The sequence below is a fragment of the Odocoileus virginianus genome, chromosome 24, assembly GCF_023699985.2.
Source record: "Odocoileus virginianus isolate 20LAN1187 ecotype Illinois chromosome 24, Ovbor_1.2, whole genome shotgun sequence".
NCBI lineage: Eukaryota > Metazoa > Chordata > Mammalia > Artiodactyla > Cervidae > Odocoileus > Odocoileus virginianus.
Window position 1 is genome coordinate 50,080,550 of NC_069697.1, and position 23,261 is coordinate 50,103,810.

Genomic DNA, 23,261 nt, shown 5'->3' on the forward strand with positions numbered 1-23,261 from the left:
TCTATAGGTATATCAACAGCAACCGAGTCACATCCATGGAACCTGGGTATTTTGACAGTTTGGCCCACACACTCCTGGTCCTGAAGCTGAACAGGAACCGTATCTCAGCTCTTCCACCCAAGATGTTTAAGCTGCCTCAACTGCAACACCTGTAAGTAAAATGTTCTCTTAGATATGGTGTCCTCTAAACCCTTGGCATCGTCCCCCTAAAATCCACCACATGGCAGAAGGAGTTTAGCAGCAAGGAGGTAGCTACCTTTCCTCTGAGAGCTGGAGGTGTAGAATCTGAATCAGAAAGAGCCTTAGAAGTCACCCAGTGTAGTCTTCTGCCTGAGAAGCAGATTGGGTGTTCCTAAGAGTGGAGAGTGTGGTCATCAACAACCTCCGTACAAAGACATCATGATGGCATGGAAGATGTGACTCTCCATGGAGCTGCAGATGGCGAGAATACTGCCAGCGACTGACTGCAGGGTCCCTGGTAGCTTAAGGAGCTACAAAGAACTGTCTCATTAATAACGGTGGTGCCCTCTCTGAACAGGCTCCTACCATATAGTGGTTTTCAGCCTTGGCTGCATATTACAGACGCTTGTGGAGCTTTTAAACATCCCAGTGCCCAGGCCACACCCTACACCAATTACATTAGAACCTCTGGGAGTAGAATCCCAGCTTCAATTTTTTAAAACTTCCCCAGGGAATTCCAGGGTGCCAACAAGATTAAGAATGACTGCCTCCAAGAGAAAGCATTAAACACAGGGCAAATCGTGACAGAGGGGAATCAACTTTTGTAAGCAGTTGAACAGGATGAACTTGGCGGTCCTGCTCCTGAATAGACCTCATGTTTTAACATGATATTCAGTACTCCCATTCTGGATAACTTTAAAAACCGATATTAACATGTTTAGTTCTACACTGAATGGACAACAGTTTAGAAACTCAAGTGCAGTCTGGTGTCCGTGTTTTATCGCTCTGAAAATGCATCCCATGTGTCAGAAGGAAATTTGTTCACTGCTAATAAATCAAAATTCTTCTCAATAAAAATGTTTAGAAAGTTAAAATAGCCTCTGTAATTTAATGCAGGCTAGTTTAACTGTATTGTCGTAATGTCATATTTTATTACTGCCTCCAGAATTTGTCATATAAGCTAACTGTTTAACATCCAATGCAGTGAACTCAACCGAAACAAGATCAAAAACGTAGATGGACTCACTTTCCAAGGGCTTGGTGCTCTGAAGTCTCTGAAAATGCAAAGAAATGGAGTGACAAGACTTATGGATGGAGCTTTCTGGGGGCTGAGCAGCATGGAAATCTTGTAAGTGTGGGTGGTCAGTTCCTGCCCAGGCAGCGTGATCCTGAAATGCTCTGTAAGCCTTCAGCAGCTTTTCTTTGAAATCCTGTGTTACAGGCTCATCACTGATAATCTTATCATTTAATATTTAGTTTTGTTTCAGGTGTTGTGACTGGGAATGTAGAAGCGTAGTATTTTCTGGTGATATCTCTGTATAACAAAAGCTACACAGCTCAATAGGCATATGTAATAGGTCGTAATCGTGTCCCCTTTGAAGAGTCTCAATAATGAACTTAGGATCCTGCTTTTGACTCTTGTTGTCAATGTAGGCAGCTGGACCATAACAACCTAACAGAGATTACCAAAGGCTGGCTTTACGGCTTGCTCACGCTGCAGGAACTTCATCTCAGTCAGAATGCCATCAACAGGATCAGCCCTGACGCCTGGGAGTTCTGCCAGAAACTCAGTGAGCTGTGAGTAGCCTGCTATTCTCCTCGGGTTTGAGAGCAGGAATCATGCCAAAGCATGAGCTTCTTACCAGTGATCTGTGAAATTTTCATAACAGAGTTTCCAAGGTGACAGCTTTTTTCTTTTTTTTTTTTCATATGCAACCTAGGCATAGTTTTTTTGTGAGAAGTTGAAGCTAGCTTCAACTTCAGCAACTGCTGTTTCAGTTCTGTGGCGCAGGGGCTAAAGCAATGGTGGTGATTTTCAAATAAAAAGATTTTAATTACTAGGATTAGGAATAATGTTTACCTTAGTATTATTAAGAAGGAGGAGTTTTAAAATAAGGATTATTGTGGTAATATAGATTACCTGTTTTTGTCTTTTTTTTCTCCTACAAATCACTGCTTTGAATTGGAAAATAAAAGCTATTGTTGGTTTTTTTGTTGTTGTTCATTTTCTCTTTACAGGGACCTAACATACAATCACTTATCGAGGTTGGATGATTCAAGCTTCCTGGGCCTAAGCTTGCTAAATACATTGCACATTGGGAATAACAGAGTCAGCTACATTGCTGATTGTGCCTTCCGGGGGCTTTCCAGCTTGAAGACTTTGTAAGTTACACATTTTGCAAGTTACAGATTTTGCTCTCTATGCATGAAGCTAATTGGTTCCTAAGCATACCTACTTTTCTCCAAGCAGATTTCCTTTGTTGTGAAGGAAATGTGTACAGCCTCAGAAGAAGTGTCTTAATCTTTCCCAGATCAGTTTGATTAAAATCAGTCCATTTCATCCATATGTGCTTCTTAGAGGGATTAGAAGGAACAGTGATCAGATTGGTGAGGTGATTACAGTTAACCTTCTCAGGATCTCCAGGAAGTTGGTAACTGCTCAAGAGGCAAACAGTTTTAAATCCACTCATTTTTTCTTCGTAAAAATGCAGATTAAAAATTACCCAGAGCAGGAAAGATACATAAAGAGCAGCAAAGGAAGATGCCTGTTTGTGAGACCAGTTCTATCCAGACTTGATCTCTGTCCCAAGAGAAGGAAGAGAGAGTGGGATTAATTGACCTTTGAAAAAGCTCTCAAATATTCATTTGAATGTTGTGCAACGGGCTCTGGATTTTTGCACTGTCAGAAACTTTTGCCCTGTGCACTATTTGAAGCATTACATAATTAAAAAGTATGTTGTATGCTTTGGCAACCTGTTCCTTGTGTGGTTGGAACGGTGGTTTTAAAGTTCACCGTATTTTTCAGGCTATTCAAGTCTTTCAGAATTTAGTCATCTTGATAGAGGAGTTCATAGGACCAGAGTCAGCTATCCTAATTTCAGGCGAAAGTGTAAAATGTTTTTGAGGGAGGAAGTAAGAAGTATGTTGAGGGGAGAAAGAGTTTTCTATTGTTTTGAAAGGGGCAGAGATGATATGGGGAGTTATGAGGGATTTATTAGAAATTACATGATCCTAGCTTTCTAAGCATATCTCTAATAGAGGATGCTTCCCTGGTGGCACAGTGGTTTAGAACCCGCCTAGGAATGCAGGAGACACTGGCTTGATCCCTGGTCCGGGCGGGTTTCACATGCCACGGAGCAGCTGAGCCCGTGAGCCACAGGCACTGAGCCCATGCGCTGGAGCCCGAGGACCACACGTGCTGAAGCCCACACACCCTGGAGGAAGCCCAGACGCAGCAGCGAAGGCCTGCCAGTTCAGCTGTAAATAATCAATTACATAAATAAAAGCCCATCTCATCTGGGCCACTTTGATTAAAAAATAAAAGCGTGTATCTTTTGTTACATATCTGGTACCAGTTTCAGTATCTTTCCTTTTTAACTAGAGATCTGAAGAATAATGAAATTTCCTGGACCATTGAGGACATGAATGGTGCTTTCTCTGGGCTTGACAAACTGAGGCGCCTGTGAGTATCATTTGCTTCATAATTTGTGTCACTCTTTGACCCAGATATGTTGTTTTTTGTTTTTGGCCATGCTGCGTGGCTTGAGATCTTAGTTCTCCAACCAGGAGAACTAAGCGGTCACAGCATTTGAAGCCCCGAGTCCAACCACTGGACCGCCAGGGTGAACATTTTATCTTAATCTAACTCAATTCCACACACAGGCTGACATCTTTAAAGAGTTGTGGAAAGAGGTGCTTAATCTGATTGCTAGCTTTTGTCGTTTCCCCAGATGACTACCGCTATACAGGAAGTGTATTAGTCGGGTTTTCTTCCTTGTTTATGGTGCTTTTACCCTACAGCTGGGTTATTGCAGCTGATTTTAATATCCAGATAAAAATTTTCAGTTGTCTCAAGAGCTTAGACTCTCGGGATTACTGTTGTGTAAAGGTTACTAAGTTCAACATTTGAAATGTCACAGAAATGTTTAAATGAAATGACCAGTGGACCAGTGATCATTGGTGGTTTATCAGTGGATTCCAAGCAGCACAGGATAAAAACATGTTTCTATTTGGCCACAGAATGGCCTTGCAGATGGCCAAGTTCTGTATTTTAAATGAGTAACTTTCAGATTGACATGCATTTAGTTCTAAACTTCTGTGAGTGATGAAGGTATCCATGGAGTAGGTGGGTAAGGAGACAGTCTCCACTGTTACCTGCTTTATTTATGAGTGTTTTGAGACATTTTACTTGGAATAGGTTTCTTCCTCTTTGAAAAAAAATCACTGCTTTACTTTACCCATCAGAGTAACTTTTGAATACCTGTTTTTGCTGGGTTCTCTGTCAAATGCTTTGCAACCATGCTGAACTGAAATCTGTGTCATGGATATGTTTTTTAAGGATGTATTGCTTAATTGAAGAAAAGGGAATATTCACAAATGGTTTAAAAAGCAGTTCTTTTCATGACAGTTGTACTCCAAAATGGCTTTTTACTAACTATTCTAACTTTTTTTTTTTTTTTTTTAAAGAATACTCCAGGGAAACCGGATTCGATCCATTACAAAAAAAGCCTTCACTGGTTTGGATGCATTAGAACACCTGTGAGTAGCAGGAGTTTAGTTACCTTAAAGGCAGTCTGCAGTGGTTATCCCCTTATTTGTCATGAAAGATAACACAAACGAGAATGTAATTTTGTTGGCACCCTCTCATATAAGATGTGCACGTCTGTCCACCCTTTGTCTGCCTACGTACCTGCTTGTCTGTCTAAACCTGTATGAAAGTGTAAGTGCACACATACATGTTTCTTTTGCATTTAAAGGTGTTTCTTTCCATCATTTTGGGGTTTCCCTTAGTTATGTTTCTCAAGCAGTGGCATATTTAATTTTTTTTTTAAAAAAACTACTATTTCTTATGTATCCACTGCACATCAAGCATTATGTCAGGTATTTATTTCTATTTCTCAATCCTCATGAGAAAACTAATAGCCATCATTATCTCAATTTTTAAGTTAAGACATGGAGGTTCTAAGAGTTCTTGCTTAAATTGAACAGTTAAGAGGGTGACTTGCAAGATCAATAGAGACAATGCCCCCCACCCCAACCCCAGTTCCTAAGAGTGACTGGAGAGTTGTAACACTACTCTGAGAACTTTTGTTTGTTGTTGCTGTTGTTTAATTATAAAAAGCATGCAGCCTGTTTTTCCTCCTTCTATTCTTTCTCATCCCTTTTGCTACTGACCTCTAAGTTAGCCGCTGGCAGGAGCAGAGCTCAAACCAGGGCAGCCTCTCCCATCACAGCAGCTGTCTCCTTCACAACGTCTGCCTGCCCGGGAGCTGGAGGCACACACTTCTGAAGTGACAGTTAGGGACTCAGATGTTTTCAGGCACGAAGAGCGGAAGCTCGCCAGCCTCAGTGGGAGTCAGCACCCGCAGGACCACGGCCAACCAGCTTCTGATAACCGTGGGTGGATGTCTATATCGATACGTACAGTGGGAGTCTGAGGCCGTGTGCAGTGTGTCCAGCCTGACTTAATGTTTATAGCCAAGGGTTTTATTATCTGTTAACCTGGGCGGTAGAAGTTGTCATTTAAAGGACACAGTTGGTTTGTGCCATCACTGGTGCTGTGCGCATAGTTATTATCTGGGCACCACTTTCTTGTCGTCTTCCCACGGAGCTCCGGGCTGCAGAAAGCTCTGGACGGCCAGCCACGGCAGCCGTGCCGCGGTCCGGGTTACAGTGGGGCGACGGCAGAGCAGAGTTTGGAAGGGCGGCCTGTGTTGCTGGGCTTCCCGGAGCAAGGTACTTTCAAAGGGAAACTGGCCAAAAGGGTTTGTCATCTGACCCTTCCGCTTTGGGGAAAGTGCAATTAGTGGATCCCTGGAGCAATAACTTCTCCTTTAGTTTCCTAAACCTTCATAACTCTCCCAGCGTCCTTCTTTGCCCATGTTTGGGACCTGGGTTCTGTCTTCTCTTGCCCCTCACCTCATTCGGAATCGCCTTTGTCCACTCGCAATCCTCTAAAGGAAAACAGAGTAGGTCAGGCGGGGAGGACTTTAATTCGGCCTGCTTGTCAACACAAGTAAAAAAAAAATCAGCCCAGAATATTCTCGCATTTTATGAACATCCTGCCTGAAGTGGTTGTTTGTTGGTTGGTGTGTTTTACTAAGTACCTCTTGTCTGAACACCTGCCTGTCTCCCCATTAGTAAGTTGTATGTGTCGGAGAGGCTAGTGACTAAGAACAGCGGTTTTGAAACTGAAAATAATTGAGTTCAAATCTTATCTGTCCCTTTCATGCCGAGCCAAGCTGGTTATACCATCATCTTTTTTGTGTTGCTGTGAGGAATAACATGTAATAATGTGTAAACAAAAATCACAACGTGGTTGCATGTCATAGAAAATATTCTATACGTGATGGTTTTTTAAAAGCATAATTATGAGGAATTTTATATGTGTATTTAAGTTACTAAAGTTTACTAATTTGAATAGTGAGAAATACAAGAAAATAACACGGCAGAACGGCTTAGGCCCTTAAGAGTCAAAAAAATCTGTATGTGGTGATACAAAATCTTTCTCACTGTAATAGAATCTGCCTCTGAATCAGAGATCCTTGTTCTTGAACACAAGCCTCCTGATGAGTTCTCTGATCACCTGTCGGTGCATTTCCACACATAGAGTATTTTGGGGGTGAGTTGGGGGTGGCGTCATGGGCCCAACCTGTGCCTGAAGGCACACAGTGACCGTAATTTCCTCTAATGTGTTTGATTTCGGTGGCTTTTTCAGAGACCTGAGTGACAACGCAATCATGTCATTACAAGGCAATGCTTTTTCACAAATGAAGAAGCTTCAACAACTGTAAGCATTTCTTTTCTTTCCAAGAGTTTCACATAAAGTGTTGAGGGGCCACCTGTCAAGGGATGGGGCATCCTGGATCATGTATCTGTAGAAAGTATGTGGCACGTTCATCACGTTACTTAACTTTTATTACCAGAAGGCAGGAGGAGTGGGGTTTTGTTCCATTTGTTGCAACGAGGAGTTTCTTTTTCTTAAATATGCGACTTAAATTTGTGAGACGCAGTATAGTACTCATCATAGTAACCAGTTTTCAGGACTGAGATGTTTTCACTGTTGCTATACTTCTGTCTCTCCCATCAATAAGAACAACACCACCACCAACAAAAAAATGGTGCTCGTTCCCTGTCTTGCATTTTAAGATGCACTATAGAGTATTTATTCCATGGGATGTGTGTATTTGGTTTCTCCATTCAATGCTTTGTTAATATTTACTTGAGTTTAGTTTGCTTGTGGAAATCTGCATTTCATACAGAACAGACTGAATGGAATTACTCTCCTCAGGCACTTAAATACATCAAGCCTTCTGTGCGACTGCCAGCTGAAATGGCTCCCTCAGTGGGTGGCGGAAAACCACTTTCAGAGCTTCGTCAATGCCAGCTGTGCCCACCCTCAGCTGTTGAAGGGAAGAAGTATTTTTGCTGTTAGTCCAGATGGCTTTGTGTGTGGTGAGTGGAACTGTGGTCTTTTTGCCTTTTATTCATTTTTCTTTTTTTTTCTCCCATTTGTCCAAAGAATGGATTTGCATAAATGTATATACCCTAAATGAAGCTCTTATTTCTGCTGAGGTAGATGAGAATGGATCTGTAGTTTGCTGATGATTGCAGTTTTTCCTGATGAAAACATTTTTTTTTCTGTAATTTCTTCCTCTTTGTGTTGGCATCAGGGTGGTCTGGTGGAAAGAGAGTGATGTTGTTGTCTTGAGAGAATTGGAGGATAGTAGCAGCCCTGCTCCTTAATTGCAAGTCCCTAAATCTCAGTCTTCTAATCTGTGAAATGGGAATACTGCTGTCTGCCCTCCCCAAATCCAGGGGTTGTTGAGAGGTTCTCTTGAGTTCAGTGAACAGACTGACTTGAATCTTGTGCAGATGCTGTTTACAAGGAATAGAAAGAGATAATTATTAGCTCGTGATTTATAGACTACTAAAAATTTTATTGTCGTCATTCAGTTGCTAAGTCGAGTCCAACTCTTTGCAGCCCCATGGACTGCAGTATATCAAGCTCCTCTGTCCTCACTTGTCTCCCAAAGACTGCTCAGATTCGTGTCCATTGAGCCAGTGTTGCTATCTAAAATTTTACTGTTGGTGAGTAGAACATTACAAGTAACAGAAAGTTTGAGTTTATTGTGAATATATTTAAGGTCCATTGTTTTTTCATCTAAGTCTCTCAGCATAGAAGTCTGCTTACCCAACTTCAGAGAGCTCGTTAGCAGATCTGGCTTAGACACCCAGGTTTCCATCTCTCTGGTGCAGCCTCCTGTTTACTGCATTCAGTTCAATTCAGCTGCTCAATCGTGTCTGACTCTTTGCAACCCCATGGACTGCAGCACGCCAGGTTTCCCTGTCCATCACCAACTCCCAGAGCTTGCTCACACTCATGTCCATCGAGTCAGTGATGCCATCCAACCATCTCATCCTCTGTCATCCCCTTTTCCTCCTCTCTTCAATCTTTCCCAGCATCAGGGCTCTTCCAGTGAGTCAGTTCTTCACATCAGGTAGCCAAAGTATTGGAGTTTCAGCTTCAGCATCAGTCCTTCTAGTGAATATTCAGGACTGATTTCCTTTAGGATGGACTGGTTGGATCTCCTTATAGTCCAAGGGACCCTCAAGAGTCTTCTCCAACTCCACAATTTAAAAGCATCAGTTCTTCAGCACTCTTGTTTCTTTATAGTCCAACTTTCACATGCATACATGACTACTGGAAAAACCATAGCTTTGACTAGATGGACCTTTGTTGATAAAGTAATATCTCTGCTTTTTAATATGCCATCTAGGTTGGTCATAATTTTTCTTCTAAGGAGCAAGCATCTTTTAATTGTATGTCTGCAGTCACCATATCAGTCATTTTGGAGCCCAAAAAAATAAAGTCTGTCACTCTTTCTATTGTTTCCCCATCTATTTCCCATGAAATGATGGGACTGGATGCCATAATCTTAGTTTTCTGAATGTTGAGTCTTAAGCCAGCCTTTTCACTCCCCTCTTTCACTTTCATCAAGAGGCTCTTTAGTTCTTCTTCGCTTTCTGCCATAAGGGTGGTGTCATCTGCATATCTGAGGTTATTGATATTTTTCCCGGCAAGTCTACTGCATTACTCTGCTGTTTACTATCTGATGTCGTGGAGAGACCTTTGTAAAACTAAATTTGCATATAGAACATGAAATCAAAATTCACTTGAATTTTAGTATGTGTGTTAAGATATTACAAAGCCCAATTCTACATTTGCCTTTAAATTTTATTTAAAACTGCTTTGCCTACAATTGTTTAGTCAAGTACAAGAAAAACGTATTTTTATTTTACATTGCTGCATTAAGTGGTGCCAACAGTTTCTGCAAATAAAATATCTTTGTAGCTTTTGGATCTAAGTAAGCATTTGGAATTCATTTGTAAGGGCCTGAGCTATTCCTTTTCCATGGTCTTTATTTCTCAGTTCTCTATTACTCTCTCTATTACTTTGAGAAATATATATGTGTAGATGTAGGTGTGTGTTTGTGTATGTGTCACATCCATGGATTTTTCACTCCCTCCATTGTGAATCTGAACCTTGATTTACCAGATGAGAATTTTAGAATAGTCCTACAGAAAAGGAAACCATCCTGGTTACAACATGCAGGTATGGCATTGGAAATTAGCTGCATTGGAGTTGTCAAAGGGTCCTCCATGCCCTGTTCATACACACACACACACACACACACACACACACACGCGCGCGCGCATCATTTTTTCAGTGCACCCAAATAATACATTTTGGTTGATTTAAGATGCTTCCTTCTGGGTACAGACCATCTCTGAGAAACTGAAGTTCAGAAAGGTGACTTTTCCAAAAAGCAACAGAACTAAATATAACTGTTTGGAATGACAGAGCTGCTTATCTGTAATTATACCGTAGCTCTGACAGCACAGTGCAGCGGCCTGATGGACTGTCCACCCTAAACTCCAGGGGCCCACAGAAAGCTTGAGGGATGCTTTGTCTTTCACTGAAAGATTGTTTTCAGTGAAAATGAAAATGAAAAATGACTCCTCTTTGGGTTTCCTGGTGGCTCAGATGGTAAAGAATTTGCCAGCAATGCAGGAGACCCAGGTTCAATCCCTGGGTCAGAAGGATCCCCTGGAGAAAGGACTGCTGCCCACCTCAGTATTCTTTCCTGGAGAATTCCATGAACAGAGGAGCCTGGTGGGCTGCAGTCCATGGGGTCTCAAAGAGCTGGACACGACTGAGTGACTAACAATAAGAGTTCTAGTTTCGGTGAATGGAATCTTTATTGCTGTCTTTAGTGATACTGATTATCATTATTGACATTAGATTTCTTGTTTTTCTGCTTCTTATTCATGGAGAACATGGGGGGAAATGCAGTTCCAGATAGAAGCATTTAAAGGTGATCCATGAGCCTGAATGTGTCTTAACTAATTTCTTATCGTATTTCTGCAAGGAAAAAAAAAAAGCACAGGAGGTCTGGAGTAAACTGTATTCCAAAATATCAGTTTCCTCAGTTAGTGATGTGTATACATCTCAGTCTCTATTTGGAATGAATGACTGACTTTATACACTCTGTCCCCGTCTATTGTTTAACACTGGGCCTGCCAGTCCATCTGTGAAGCATACACAAAGTGTAAAAGCTAAGCCGCTGTTTGTTTTGAGTTTCTTGGTGTTCCAATCTGAGTAGCATTTGGACTCTCAAGCTTTAAAGCTGTTTTGTTTCCTCCTCTCCATTTTGAACAGATGATTTTCCTAAACCCCAGATCACGGTTCAGCCAGAAACGCAGTCGGCAATAAAAGGTTCCAATTTGAGTTTTATCTGCTCGGCTGCCAGCAGCAGCGATTCCCCAATGACTTTCGCTTGGAAAAAAGACAATGAACTACTGCACGATGCTGAAATGGAAAATTACGCACACCTCCGGGCCCAGGGTGGCGAGGTGATGGAGTACACCACCATTCTTCGGCTCCGTAACGTGGAATTTACCAGTGAAGGGAAATACCAGTGCGTCATCTCCAACCACTTCGGTTCATCCTACTCTGTCAAAGCCAAGCTCACAGTAAATAGTATGTGATCTGACTTTTCCTCTTGCATCTAAAGATACGTTTTTATGAAACAGAAAGTACCTGCTTTCTTCTCCTATTACCAACCCTGTCCTCTGCTCTCAGAGTTCTCCACCTAAACCCTGCCTTTCCCTACCTCTCAATCCACATTATTGATATTCTTGGCCGTGTGCACCTAAGCTAGCTGTTATTGTATTGAAGACTCCATGCTTAGCATGGTGGGTAACCCAGATAAACCAGACACCTTTTGTTCTTTGAGAGTTCATGGTGTGGTTCGTCTGATGAGGAAGACCGTGAAGAACAGAGTTAAAGGATATCACCTTTTTTTTTTTTAATTCAGATATAGTTGATTTATAGTGTTGTGTTAGTTTCAGGTATGCAGTAAAGTGATTTCAGTTATAGGTATATTTTTTCAAATTATTTCCCATTATAGGTTATTACACGATATTGAATATAGTTCCCTGTGTTTTATGGGAAATCCTAGATGCTTGTCTGCTTTCTGCCATTGGTATCTATTAATCCCAGTTTCCTAGTTTATCTCTCAGCCCCTTTCCCCTTTGGTAGCCATAAGTGTGTTTTCTGTGTTTGTGAGTCTGTTTGTTTTATACACATAGATTAATTTGTATTATTTGTTTAGGTTCCAGATACATGTGATATAGTCTTTGTCTGTCTGACTTACTTCATGAGTGTGAGAATCTCTAGGTCCCCACCGGTGTTGCTGCAAATGACATCATCTCATTCTTGTTTATGACTCATATTCCATTGTATGTATTTACCACATCTTAAATCGTCTGCTGAAGGGTACTTGGCTTGTTTCTCTGTCTTTGTTATTGTAAATAGTGCTGCTATGAACACTGGAGTACCTGTATCTTTTAGAATTCGAATGTTCGTCTTTTCTAGGCATGTGCCCGGGAGTGGAATTCCTGGGTCATGAGGTCACCGTGTTTTTAGTTTTTTAAGAACCCTCCATACTGTTTCCTGTAGTGGCTGCACCGGTTTACATTCCCATCAACAGAAAGCCCACCACCTTTAGCTTAGAGATCTCAGTTTGAATCCTGCCTCTCCTGCTATTAGCTGTGGGACTCTCAGCAAGTTACTTAACCTCTGTCTGTCTTCACTTCTACATCTTTCAAATAGGAATAATAATACCTACCTTACAGAGGTATACTTGTGAAATAAAATAGTCTGTGTAAAGGACTCGGCAGGATGCCTGGACTACAGTAAGTGCTCAGTAGATGAATAGGTGTTAGCTGCTGCCGATGCGGAGGTCTCATCCTGCGTTTGTGTGGCAAGTGGACAGTTGTGCAGTTTATCATTTCATTGTTTTTATTGTCCATGGTAGAAGGTATGGCTCATTAATGTGTTCATTCCACAAATAACTGCTGAGGCCTGAACAGAAAATTGTAGGCCAAAACGCGTGTCTAAAGTCATAGAATGTTAGAGCCAGGAGGAGGGGCCAGGGTACAAACAGGTAACTGATTTGCCTAAGGTCTCACAGATAGTTATTAAACTAAAAAGTGACTGGGGAATGGCAGCAAGACCATCAGTGTGAAGCTCAGGTGACCTGTTGCCTCCTGACTCGGTCATTTCTGTACCTGTGTGACCTTGAGGAGCTTCTCAATCACTCCATGTCTTGCAGTTGGAAACAAGCCCCGCCTTACTATGTCAGGGAAATTTTAAGTATCCAAAAAAGCGGGGGCGGCGAGGGGAAATGAAAATGAGCCTCCTAAGTCCAGAACGCTGATGCCCCCGTGGCGTATTTCTTATTTCAGTGCTTCCTTCGTTCACCAAGACCCCCATGGACCTCACCATCCGTGCCGGGGCCATGGCGCGCTTGGAGTGCGCTGCGCTGGGACACCCAGCGCCTCAGATAGCCTGGCAGAAGGACGGGGGCACGGACTTCCCGGCCGCGAGGGAGAGACGCATGCACGTGATGCCCGAGGATGATGTGTTCTTCATTGTGGACGTGAAGATAGAGGACATCGGGGTGTACAGCTGCACCGCCCAAAACAGTGCCGGCAGCATTTCTGCAAATGCGACTCTGACTGTCCTCGGTGAGTGGGTGCTTTCAGATTCTGTGCCACTTGTTAGTCTTTAGGATGCCAGCTCACCCCAAGGCCCTAAGAAGTGTCAGAACTCTGGAGGGTGAGGGCCGATCTGTAGGACAGTGCCCTTTCCTGGAGGCGACAGTGGCCTCTCAGAAGCTTTCAGGTCGGGGAATACATCACACCTTCAGACCTGTGGGCAGTGAGATGAATCTGCCCCCTCCCTTCTGAGCAGGGGGAAGAGTAACGCTTTGATGCTGTCCGTTTTTGCTGGAATTACCTTTCTCTACTCTTTGCATTATACAATCTGTACTTAAAGTCTTAACAGTATAAAGAATATAACAAAAATAAGTATCTGAATAAATTCAGAGAGACCTCTTTTTCTCAGCCTCCCATGCCACTCTGGAAATGAGTGCATCCTTTACCATTTACTTTGTTGTGATTCAGCCACTCAGTCGTGCACCCCCTCACTCTTTGCAACCCCATGGACTGCAGCACGTCAGGCTTCCCTGTCCTTCCCATCTCCCAGAGTTTGCTCAAACTCCTATGCGTTGATTTGACAGTGCCGTCCAACCAGCTCATCTTCTGTCTTCCCCATCTCCTCATGCGCTCAATCTTTCCCAGCATCAGGATCATTTACCTAAAAAGATGCCTTTTAAAAATGTGAGCATGTTAATCATATATGTGTATCTTTGAAAGAGTAAATCAGGGTAACCTTATGAACACCAAATAATAAAAGTAAATTATTTTCAGAATTTTAATACAGGTGGGGACATCTAGCGCTAGGAAGTTTCCCTTTAAAAATTTAAACATTCTGATTTTTTTCATCCATCAACACACCCTTGTGCTTAATGTTATTTTTATGCATTTTCTGTTTCTAAAATATGTCTAAAATGTTTTGCTTTGCCCGACTTCCATCATCCCCAGCCTTGCCAAGAATGAGGGAAACTAAGTGAAAGAAACTGTAAATATTATCCTTAAACTGGTGTTATAAGGAGATGACAGGCAGATGATGAAATGAAAGCCCAGGTGTCATATCCATGTTCAGGGTTTTAAAGAGGCGTGGGCGTGAAGCTGTGGGAGAATCCAGCGTCAGCTCCCCTTTGAATAAATTGAAGCAGGAGGTCTTAGGCTGTGTAAACCCTAACTTCACGTCAGAGATTAAAAGCATAACTTGTCATTTCAGAGACACCGTCGTTCTTGCGGCCCCTCTTAGATCGAACTGTGACCAAGGGGGAGACGGCCGTCCTGCAGTGCATTGCGGGCGGGAGCCCTCCGCCCAGACTGAACTGGACCAAGGATGACAGCCCCTTGGTGGTCACCGAAAGGCACTTTTTTGCAGCCGGCAACCAGCTACTAATCATCGTGGACTCGGACATCAGCGATGCCGGGAAGTACACGTGCGAAATGTCCAACACCCTGGGCACCGAGAGAGGCCACGTGCGCCTCAGCGTGATCCCCACGCCCACCTGCGACTCCCCTCAGCTGACGGCCTCCGCACTGGACGACGACGGCTGGGCCACCGTGGGCATCGTGATCATCGCCGTGGTTTGCTGCGTGGTGGGCACCTCTCTCGTGTGGGTGGTCATCATCTACCACACACGGCGGCGGAACGAAGACTGCAGCATCACCAACACAGGTGTGTCCGCGGAAGCCTGGCACAGGGCGCCGGAGACGCGTGTGCGCAGGAGTCGTGTGTGCGAGCCGGAGTCGTGTGCGCGCGCGGGAGTCGTGTGCGCGCGCGGAAGTCGTGAGTACGCGGGAGTCGTGTGCGCGCGGGAGTCGTGTGTGCGCGGGAGTCGTGAGTGCGCGCGGGAGTCGTGAGTGCGCGCGGGAGTCGTGAGTACGCGGGAGTCGTGTGCGCGCGGGAGTCGTGTGTGCGAGCCGGAGTCGTGTGCGCGAGCCGGAGTCGTGTGTGCGCGGGGAAGTCGTATGCGCGCGGGAGTCGTGAGCGCGCTGGAGTCGTGTGCGCGCAGGGGAGTCGTGTGCGCGCGGGAGTCGTGTGCGCGCACGGGAGTCGTGAGTACGCGGGAGACGTGAGCGCGCACGGGAGTCTTGAGTGCGCGGGAGTCGTGCGCGCGGGAGTCGTGTGCGCGCGCTTGAGTCGTGAGTGCGCGGGAGTCTTGAGTGCGCACGCGGGAGTCGTGAGTGCGCGGGAGTCGTGTGCGCGCGGGAGTCGTGTGCGCACGCAGGAGTCATGAGCGCGCGCGGGAGTCGTGAGTGCGCGCAGGAGTTGTGTGTGTGTTTGTGGGCCCGCCGAGATTCACTTCCGAGTGTGTCTGTTGCGATCTGAGACCACGTCACGAGGGTGATTCATTTGTTTCAAGCTGGGCAACTATGGTTAGCTAAACACAGCACCCAGGCCCGGAATGAAGCTGACCGGTAAAGATGAGTGCTTTTTGTCAGAGCCGCCTCAGAACGGCACGTGGGCTGTGACAGACCATGCAGAGCTTAGGGCAGCGCGCACCCTCAGCTGGTGGTGGAGGGCTGGAAGCAGCCTGCAGTCACGAGGCATCTGCTCAGCCATCGTCTTGTCCCTTGCGAGCATGTATGCATGTGGTGTATGCAGGCATCTAGGAGAAAGGGGCTTTGGTTGTATAGGCAAACTCCTGTATCAGTGAGTAATATAAGGTCAGGAATATGGCAGAAATCAAGCTTGGATAGTATCTAAAATACTGTCTCATGAAAATCATCTTTATCTTTGTAAGCATGTGTTGTCTTTGAAAGTCGGGAGGAGTGAGCCTTCCCCCGTGGCCCAGAGGCTAAGAATCCATCTTCCAATGCTGGGGACGCAGTTCGACCCCTGGTCGGGGAGCTGAGATGCTCACGTGGTGTAGGGCCGCTAAGCCCGTGTGCCACAGCTAGGGAAGCTTGGGCAACGGGTGAAGAGCCTGTGCACTCCAGTGCAGACAAAAAATTGAAAACATGAAAATACAGGTAAAGAAATATGAGAGGAGAATCCCACAGGCCGCAAAGCAGAGCATCCGCTGAGGTGCCCCAGAGCAGCAGGGCCCTGGTATGCAGTCCATCAAGATGGTTTTGCAAGGGTAGATTGATTTGATTTAAATGGAAGACAAAACAAAAGGATATCTACCATTCATCAGGGAAGCCTGTGTGGCAGTTGTGACCATTCTTGGTTCATAGAACACTGTTGTTGATTACAGATGAGACCAACTTGCCAGCTGATATCCCGAGTTATTTGTCATCTCAGGGAACACTAGCGGACAGACAGGACGGGTACGTCTCAGAAAATGGAAGCCACCACCAGTTCGTCACTTCTTCTGCAGGCGGATTTTTCTTACCACAGCACGATAGTAATGGTACGTGTTTAAAACGAACATGGGCTATTCGCATTTTGAAATAACCCTTTGGAAAGTTCAAATAGAATGTTAATTTCCACAGGGTATTGAGACACTCATATATTTAGGACCTGGCCCAAAATCACTAGCAAAGCTGATATTAAATAGTTCTAAGTCTTTCTCTTAAATACTAGAAAAATCTTTGTTTCTAGCACTAAAAGAAGACAAGTAGTTTAGGTAAAATTTAATTCCTCCATGCGATGTAGTATTTCCTTTATGTCATGAATGTTCTTTGGCCCTGAATGTTCTTCTTACTTCAGTGACACTAAGTGGTTTCATGCATGGTCTCAAAAGTCAAATGATTTAAAATCATTCTGTTAGAGACTTACAGTTCTGACTCTCACTTTAAGAGCTGTATAAAGAATTATAATGGAGGCTGCATAATAAAAGAGCATCAGCTTGGTTCAAGACCCACTTCTGACACTTACTCCCTGTGTATCCTTGGGCAGTTATAATTCTTCCCTATTAGGTTGTTGTGAACATTAGATAAAATGATAGTATATGGTGCTTGGCACATATTAAGTGCTTAGTAAGTAGAAGCTATGACCTTTTACCAGCTTTTCTCACGAGTGTTGATTGAGTATATGCTCTGTGGTGGACTCCATAGTTTGGAGGGAAGAATGTTTCCAGTTTTACAGTTTAGTCAGCAGTGAGACAAAAAATTCAACAAATAATTGCCAAAAGCTTGACAAGACAGTGATAAGAGGGCGTAGAGACAGAAGAGAAGATTTGAGCCTAAAAGCAGTTGTTCTGATTAGACTCATTTGCTTGCAAAGAGCAGAAGCCCAAGCTCACTTGGATAGAGCCAGGTTTACTGAAAAGGCATTTTAAAAAGTAAGGGGACAGAACTGGAGCGTAATAGTGGCATGTCTGCCAGGTGCTGGGGATGGAGATCAGGCTGCTCTCAGAATAGCCCCGGAGGTAGCCAGTGGTATTGAACCACATTCTACACATTTGCTTCTCGCTGGGACCACCCCCCAACAAGGACTGCCCAGTTCCCGCAGCCTAGGTACCCGGTCCATTGTGGCATCTCTAACCCTCATGATGTCTCTTGTCCTTCAGCTTCTGTGTCCCCTGCTAACCAGAATATCAGTTCTGGATTGCTTAGCGCAGGATAACTCATGATAGGTTTCCGCTTGCTTGTTTTCTCTCTTGAGCCGGGCGTTAAGAGGTCATGGGTTAGGTATCAGTGCCTCAGCCTGGCCGTCGGTGAGTTTCTGGAGGAAGCAGGCTGCGCTGGTAGCATCATGTGGTTCAAACCATCGCCGCTTCAGCCACAGTGTCCATGCACAGATCGGTTTCTCTTGGAAACCAGGGGGTGGGGTCAGCAGTGAGGTTAACACATCCAGCTCAATGATTCATTAAGTTCTCTTTTAGCAAGATATCATAAACTTACTTAATCACTAATCTATAGGCATCATTAAATTTTGAAAAAACCCTTCTGTAAATTTCTACAGTATTTCCTTTGTATAATATTCTGTCTGAACTTTTCATCTATAAATATGGAAACTGTCAAAAGTGAAGAGACGGCTGAATGGTAATTGAACTTACGGTTCAGTGATTAAGACATGTGTTTTAAAGGGACATGCCACGTTGACAACAGCAGTGAAGCCGATGTGGAAGCTGCCACAGACCCGTTCCTTTGTCCCTTTTTGGGGCCCTCAGGCCCTGTGTATTTGAAGGGGAGCATGTATGGCTCAGATCCTTTTGAAGCCTATCATACAGGTATGTGGTTTTCATTTCTAAGTTCTGTTTCCTGGAGAGACCTCTAGAAGCATTAACTCTGTCTCCCGATATTGTCTCCAAATTTAAAAGCTTGTGGTCCTGACCTGAGATCAGCTTTAATGGAGCACTACGAGCCCAGTTACATAAAGAAGAAGGAGTGCTACCCATGCCCTCATCCTTCAGAGGAATCCTGTGAGCCAAGCATCAGTGATACAGGATGGCCTTCTCACGTGAAGAAGTCACTCACCCCTTCCTCTTCTCAGCATGAAGGGCCCGGAATGAACAACTTATGTCTGAACAAGTCTTCTGCAGATTTTAGTCCAAGTCCAGAGCCACCATCGGTTACTTTGAGTAATTCTTTCATGGGTAAGTTTATTACATTATTAGGTACCTTGACTCCAGACCCACATTGCGAGTTGCATGCGGGAGAGCCATGAGAGCTTGGAATGCCAGACTGGTGAAGAATAGTTTCTGGTGTGTATGTATCTTTTTTAACGGTGCTGTCGTGACACCCTATTAATTAGTATCCTTGTTTCTAAAAGCAGAGGCAGACATGGGGATTTTACTTGATTAGGTATTTGATCCAGCGCTAAGCCTTAGGAACTTTCTGGGCAACTCTGTGTGTGGCATCATCTTGAAGACAAGAGTTTTGGAAGTGACTGAGGAGCGCAGCTTGTCAGTCATGTGGAAAACGTGGTTTTGGGCTATAGCAGCCTCTGGGGTGGAGCTGTGTGCATGGCATGACTGCGGTTTGGGATGTCTGCTGGCTTATAACTAAACCCACAGTCAGAGTGCAGACGGCGTCCTACCTGGCAACAGCCGCTCGTCAGCCAGGCTGGGCTGCCCCCTACAGAGGCTGTTGGAATCCTAAAGCCCACGGGGGTGGCAGTGGACACTGGCTGACACCGAGATTCATTTCTGAAGTTTTTGCTCTAGTGCGTGGGGACGATGGAGTGGAAGAACTGAGATCATCTTTTTGCTGCATGGAAATATGGAAAAATGAACCACAACTTGTCTTCTTAAAAAAAAAATAGAATTTTTAAGTATTTTACCCAACTTTTAAGAAATGTCATGTTTTCTCATGGTGTAATTATTTATATCCCTTTTTTAAAAAATGAATCATAATTTTTATAGGACCTAGGAGAGAATTTGAGTCAATAGAATTATTATTTGCTACTGAGAAAGAGAGGGCAAGACGTATGGATTATTTTGAGAGCAGCTTTCTACACTGGGCACAGTTTACTTGCACATGACTATCCAAATGCACGTTGTGGAGAATGGTGGGCTTCTCGTGAACACAGGATTTGGGAGAACTTCTGTCGGGGAGCTTGCTGCTGATATCACTGCTGCAGGTCCTAAAGGTGGAGAAGGGCTGCCTGTGCGCAGCGGATGTCTGTGTCAGAGGCGCACGCGCCTTCAGCCCCGCTGTGTAAGGCCTCTCTGTAGCACAAGTGTCTGGCCATCCACCTGAATCCCATAACATGGACTTGAAAGTTCCCCCCGTATTTATGGGGCAGGGGGCCCCTTCATTTGAAATGCATTCTGCTGCGTGCTCCAGAAGGCCCCATGTGCTCAAGGGGTTTCTTTTTTTCAGGAACCTTTGGAAAGCCTCTGAGGAGACCTCGGCTGGATGCCTTTTCGAGCTCTGGGCTGTCATCGGATTGTCAGCCAAGAGCCTCTCACCTGAAAGCGCGTTCTTCCCCCAGCTTGGACTGTGAGTCAGAGGAAGACGGGAAAGAAAGGACAGATTTTCAGCGAGAAAGTCACACACGTACCTATACACAGACCTTAGGAAGCCACAGGACTTCAAATTTTCAGTCCTACGACTTGGACACATAAAGTAACGAGACCAAGGACTGGTTCTAACACACTACCTCAAGTGGATGTTTATTTAAGAGACAGAGAGAAGCCTATGTTTTTAAATGGAACTATGAATTTTAAAAGGATAAAATGTCTTATTTATACGGATAGACAAAAATTACAAAAAGGCATAAAAATTTTATACTGGGAGTAACTTTCATATAGGAATACCTTTACTATTTTATAACTTTGCTTTATGCAGAAAATATCTTATGTAAATTAATGGTATAAATCCATGACTATTTTATGTATTTTTGTAATGCCAGATTCCTTTTTATCAGAAATGAGTACTAAAGCATTTTAAACAATAACTGTCTTGTATGTTTTTTGAATAGAGGTCACTTCATTTTATTTTGCACGTTCTTAATAAAATGTCTCATTTGATCCCAAACCCCATCTATCCAATAACAATTTTCATTGTTTTCAGCACATTTTAGGCATAATTAGTTCATATTATCATGTCTCACATTGGTGGAAATTACATTTAGCACATTAAAATATGAGCAAATGATCATTCTGCATACCTCCCAGGGCTGTTGTAATATAGACTCAAATCAAATTAGTGTATGTGAGAGCCCATTGTAAAATGAGACGGAGCTACGAACATTTGAGGAACATTTTCATTTATTTCTTAACTCTACAAACAAAAGGATGCGTTGTTGCAGTCCAGTGTTAAATAGTACAACCACCGTTGCTTAAGTCACTGCTCAAGCCATTTCCTTAATTATCATAATGCTTTATGTGGTCTAATGCTTTGTGCGTTTCCAGATAGTTTCACATACCCCACCCCTTTAATTATAACAAGACAGTGGTTTATTGCCCATTTCTATAGTTAAAATGTCTGTATCAGATGTGGGGTTTCATCGTCTGTTCCAGGTTGTAATGGGATGCTGGTGGAATTCTTTCCTGTTCTTATTGATTTTCTGCTGGACAAGCAGTTCTTACAGAAAAGGCACTCTTCAGCTATTCGGCCACACTGTTTAAGAATTAAAGTGCTTTTCTAATTTGGTCATCATGGCTCTACTTGTTAAAAACTCAGTGTAGAGTCTGTTACTTAAACGTATACAATTACTTTAAATACTTGTTTTAAGCAGTGTTGAGGTGAAAATGTTGTTATGTGACTGGCATATATACACACACGTACAGAAAATTACACATTCCCAAAATTAAATAATGTAGTTTGAAGGAATTGAAACAAACATTAAGTTTAATAATTTAGATGATCAAACTGTTTTTCCCCTTAGTAAATCTTAAGATCAGCATCGAAGAAATTAATGTAGTACATTAAACTTTAAAGTCTACTAACCTGTTGAAGGTGTGACTTTGTCATTGTCAGTTCTTTGAACTAAGTTTAAAAACACATATTAGAAAAGCAGATTCATCTCACAGGATATGTTGGGGGTGACATTTTCCTCTTTAGCGAGTTTTGCATTTTGTTGTTTGTGAGCTGGAAGCCTGGAACCCAGACTGCAATAACATCTTCCCCCCTTTAATTTAGACACCAGAGTCCGAGACAGGAACTTGATCCTTCCTGGGACAACCAGTGACTGAGAGCAGAAACGTTATTTCGTACGCTTTGGCTTTATCATACGGCCAAATTTTCAAAATCTTGTTCATTTGTCTTCATTATTACCAGACGTGATCCAATCATCAGTAAGGGGTCTCCTCAAAGGTTATGAACTTCTTTTAAAGGATTTAATTTTTCTGGACTTAAATGCAAAGATTAAATCATTCACACTTGAAATTCAACAATTAGATTCACTCTCCATTAACATGATTTTTTTTTTTTTTTACTCTTCTTGAATGCTGCTAACTTACGGATTACATATAATCTTAGAGGTCTGGAGAAGCAGCAGGAGCTTAATTTCTCTTTGACACTTGCAAAATATATATATATAATTTTGAGGCTCCAGATTGAGTTAACAAAGTGAATCTAGTAAGTGTTAAGATATCCTAAGAAAACACAGACTTCATTAGAGATGTATATAAATATCAAATCACTTGGCTTATTTATGAGAGAGAATGCTTAAATTTTTCAGTTTAATCCTTCCTTGCTTTCTGATATAAGACTAATTCTTTTATAACACATCTTTATAGATACTCTCACAACTTTAGTATATTTTTCCTCAATTCCACTGTTGACACAAAATGAAAGGACAGTTACTGGGTATAATCTTACCTGTGTTTTTTAAAATATTGAGGGATAAATATTCCTTAATTGTGGTAGGCAACATTTTATAAATACTAAATTCCTGTGGAGCATCACCGTCTATTGTCACAGTGTTCCTACAGAAAGAAACCAAAAGTTACTTCTCAGAATAAAGCCAATGGTAAGTACCCTTTGAAAAACTTGATAGAAAAACGAGTGATTTGGTATTTGTACACACTTGAGGAGTTCTAGTCCTTTTGATTTAATGTGATAGGAAGTACTTTATAACCAACATTACAATACAACAATAGATGAACTAGCCTGGTATTTTTCAAAAAGAATGAGAACCAAATGTCATTGCAAAATGCCTGCTCTGTCTTCTCCTCTAGGAATGTGCAGTGGATGAAGCACCCCAGGCTTCCCTGTCCTAGAGTATCTCCCACAGTTTGCTCAAATTCATGCCCGTTGAGTCGGTGATGCTATCTAAACATCATCCTCTGCCGCCCCCTTCTCTTTTGCCTTCAATCTTTCCCAGCATCAGGGTCTTTTCCAGTGAGTCATCTCTTCACATAAGGTGGTCAAATTATTGGAGCTTGAGCTTCAGCATCAGTCCTTCCAGTGGATATCCAGGGTTGATTTCCTTTAGGTTGGACTGGTTTGATCTTGCAGTGCAAGGGACTCAGAAGAGTCCTCCAGCACCACAATTAAGCATCAATTCTTCACTCAGCCTTCTTTATGGTCCAGCTCTCACATCCATACATGACTACTGGAAAAACCACAGCAGCGGAGTGATGTCTCTACTTTTTAACAACACTGTCTAAGTTTGTCACTAGGGTTTCCCTGGTAGCTCAGTCTGTGAAGAATTTGCCTGCAATGCAGGAGACCTGGTTTCAATCCCTGGC

The 23,261-nt window shown here is 43.2% G+C and overlaps 1 protein-coding gene across 4 annotated transcripts in view; it reads left to right on the top strand.

Annotated features, from left to right (window-relative positions):
- LRIG3 (leucine rich repeats and immunoglobulin like domains 3) overlaps positions 1–20,601 on the top strand; it is a 52,079-nt gene extending 31,478 nt beyond the window's left edge. For 3 of the 4 annotated variants that reach the window (XM_020888128.2, XM_020888131.2, XM_020888129.2), the window contains 15 exons: positions 8–151; positions 1,166–1,309; positions 1,615–1,758; positions 2,200–2,343; positions 3,563–3,643; positions 4,648–4,719; positions 6,899–6,970; positions 7,472–7,635; positions 10,904–11,224; positions 12,994–13,275; positions 14,453–14,905; positions 16,431–16,586; positions 18,207–18,350; positions 18,441–18,716; positions 19,945–20,601. In XM_020888128.2, coding sequence (XP_020743787.2) covers positions 8–151; positions 1,166–1,309; positions 1,615–1,758; positions 2,200–2,343; positions 3,563–3,643; positions 4,648–4,719; positions 6,899–6,970; positions 7,472–7,635; positions 10,904–11,224; positions 12,994–13,275; positions 14,453–14,905; positions 16,431–16,586; positions 18,207–18,350; positions 18,441–18,716; positions 19,945–20,189 — 2,842 coding nt within the window. In that variant the 3' untranslated portion in view covers positions 20,190–20,601. The remainder of the gene's footprint in view (positions 1–7; positions 152–1,165; positions 1,310–1,614; positions 1,759–2,199; positions 2,344–3,562; positions 3,644–4,647; positions 4,720–6,898; positions 6,971–7,471; positions 7,636–10,903; positions 11,225–12,993; positions 13,276–14,452; positions 14,906–16,430; positions 16,587–18,206; positions 18,351–18,440; positions 18,717–19,944) is intronic. The other variant, XM_070454687.1, reaches the window with a different exon arrangement.
- Positions 20,602–23,261: the final 2,660 nt, after the last annotated feature.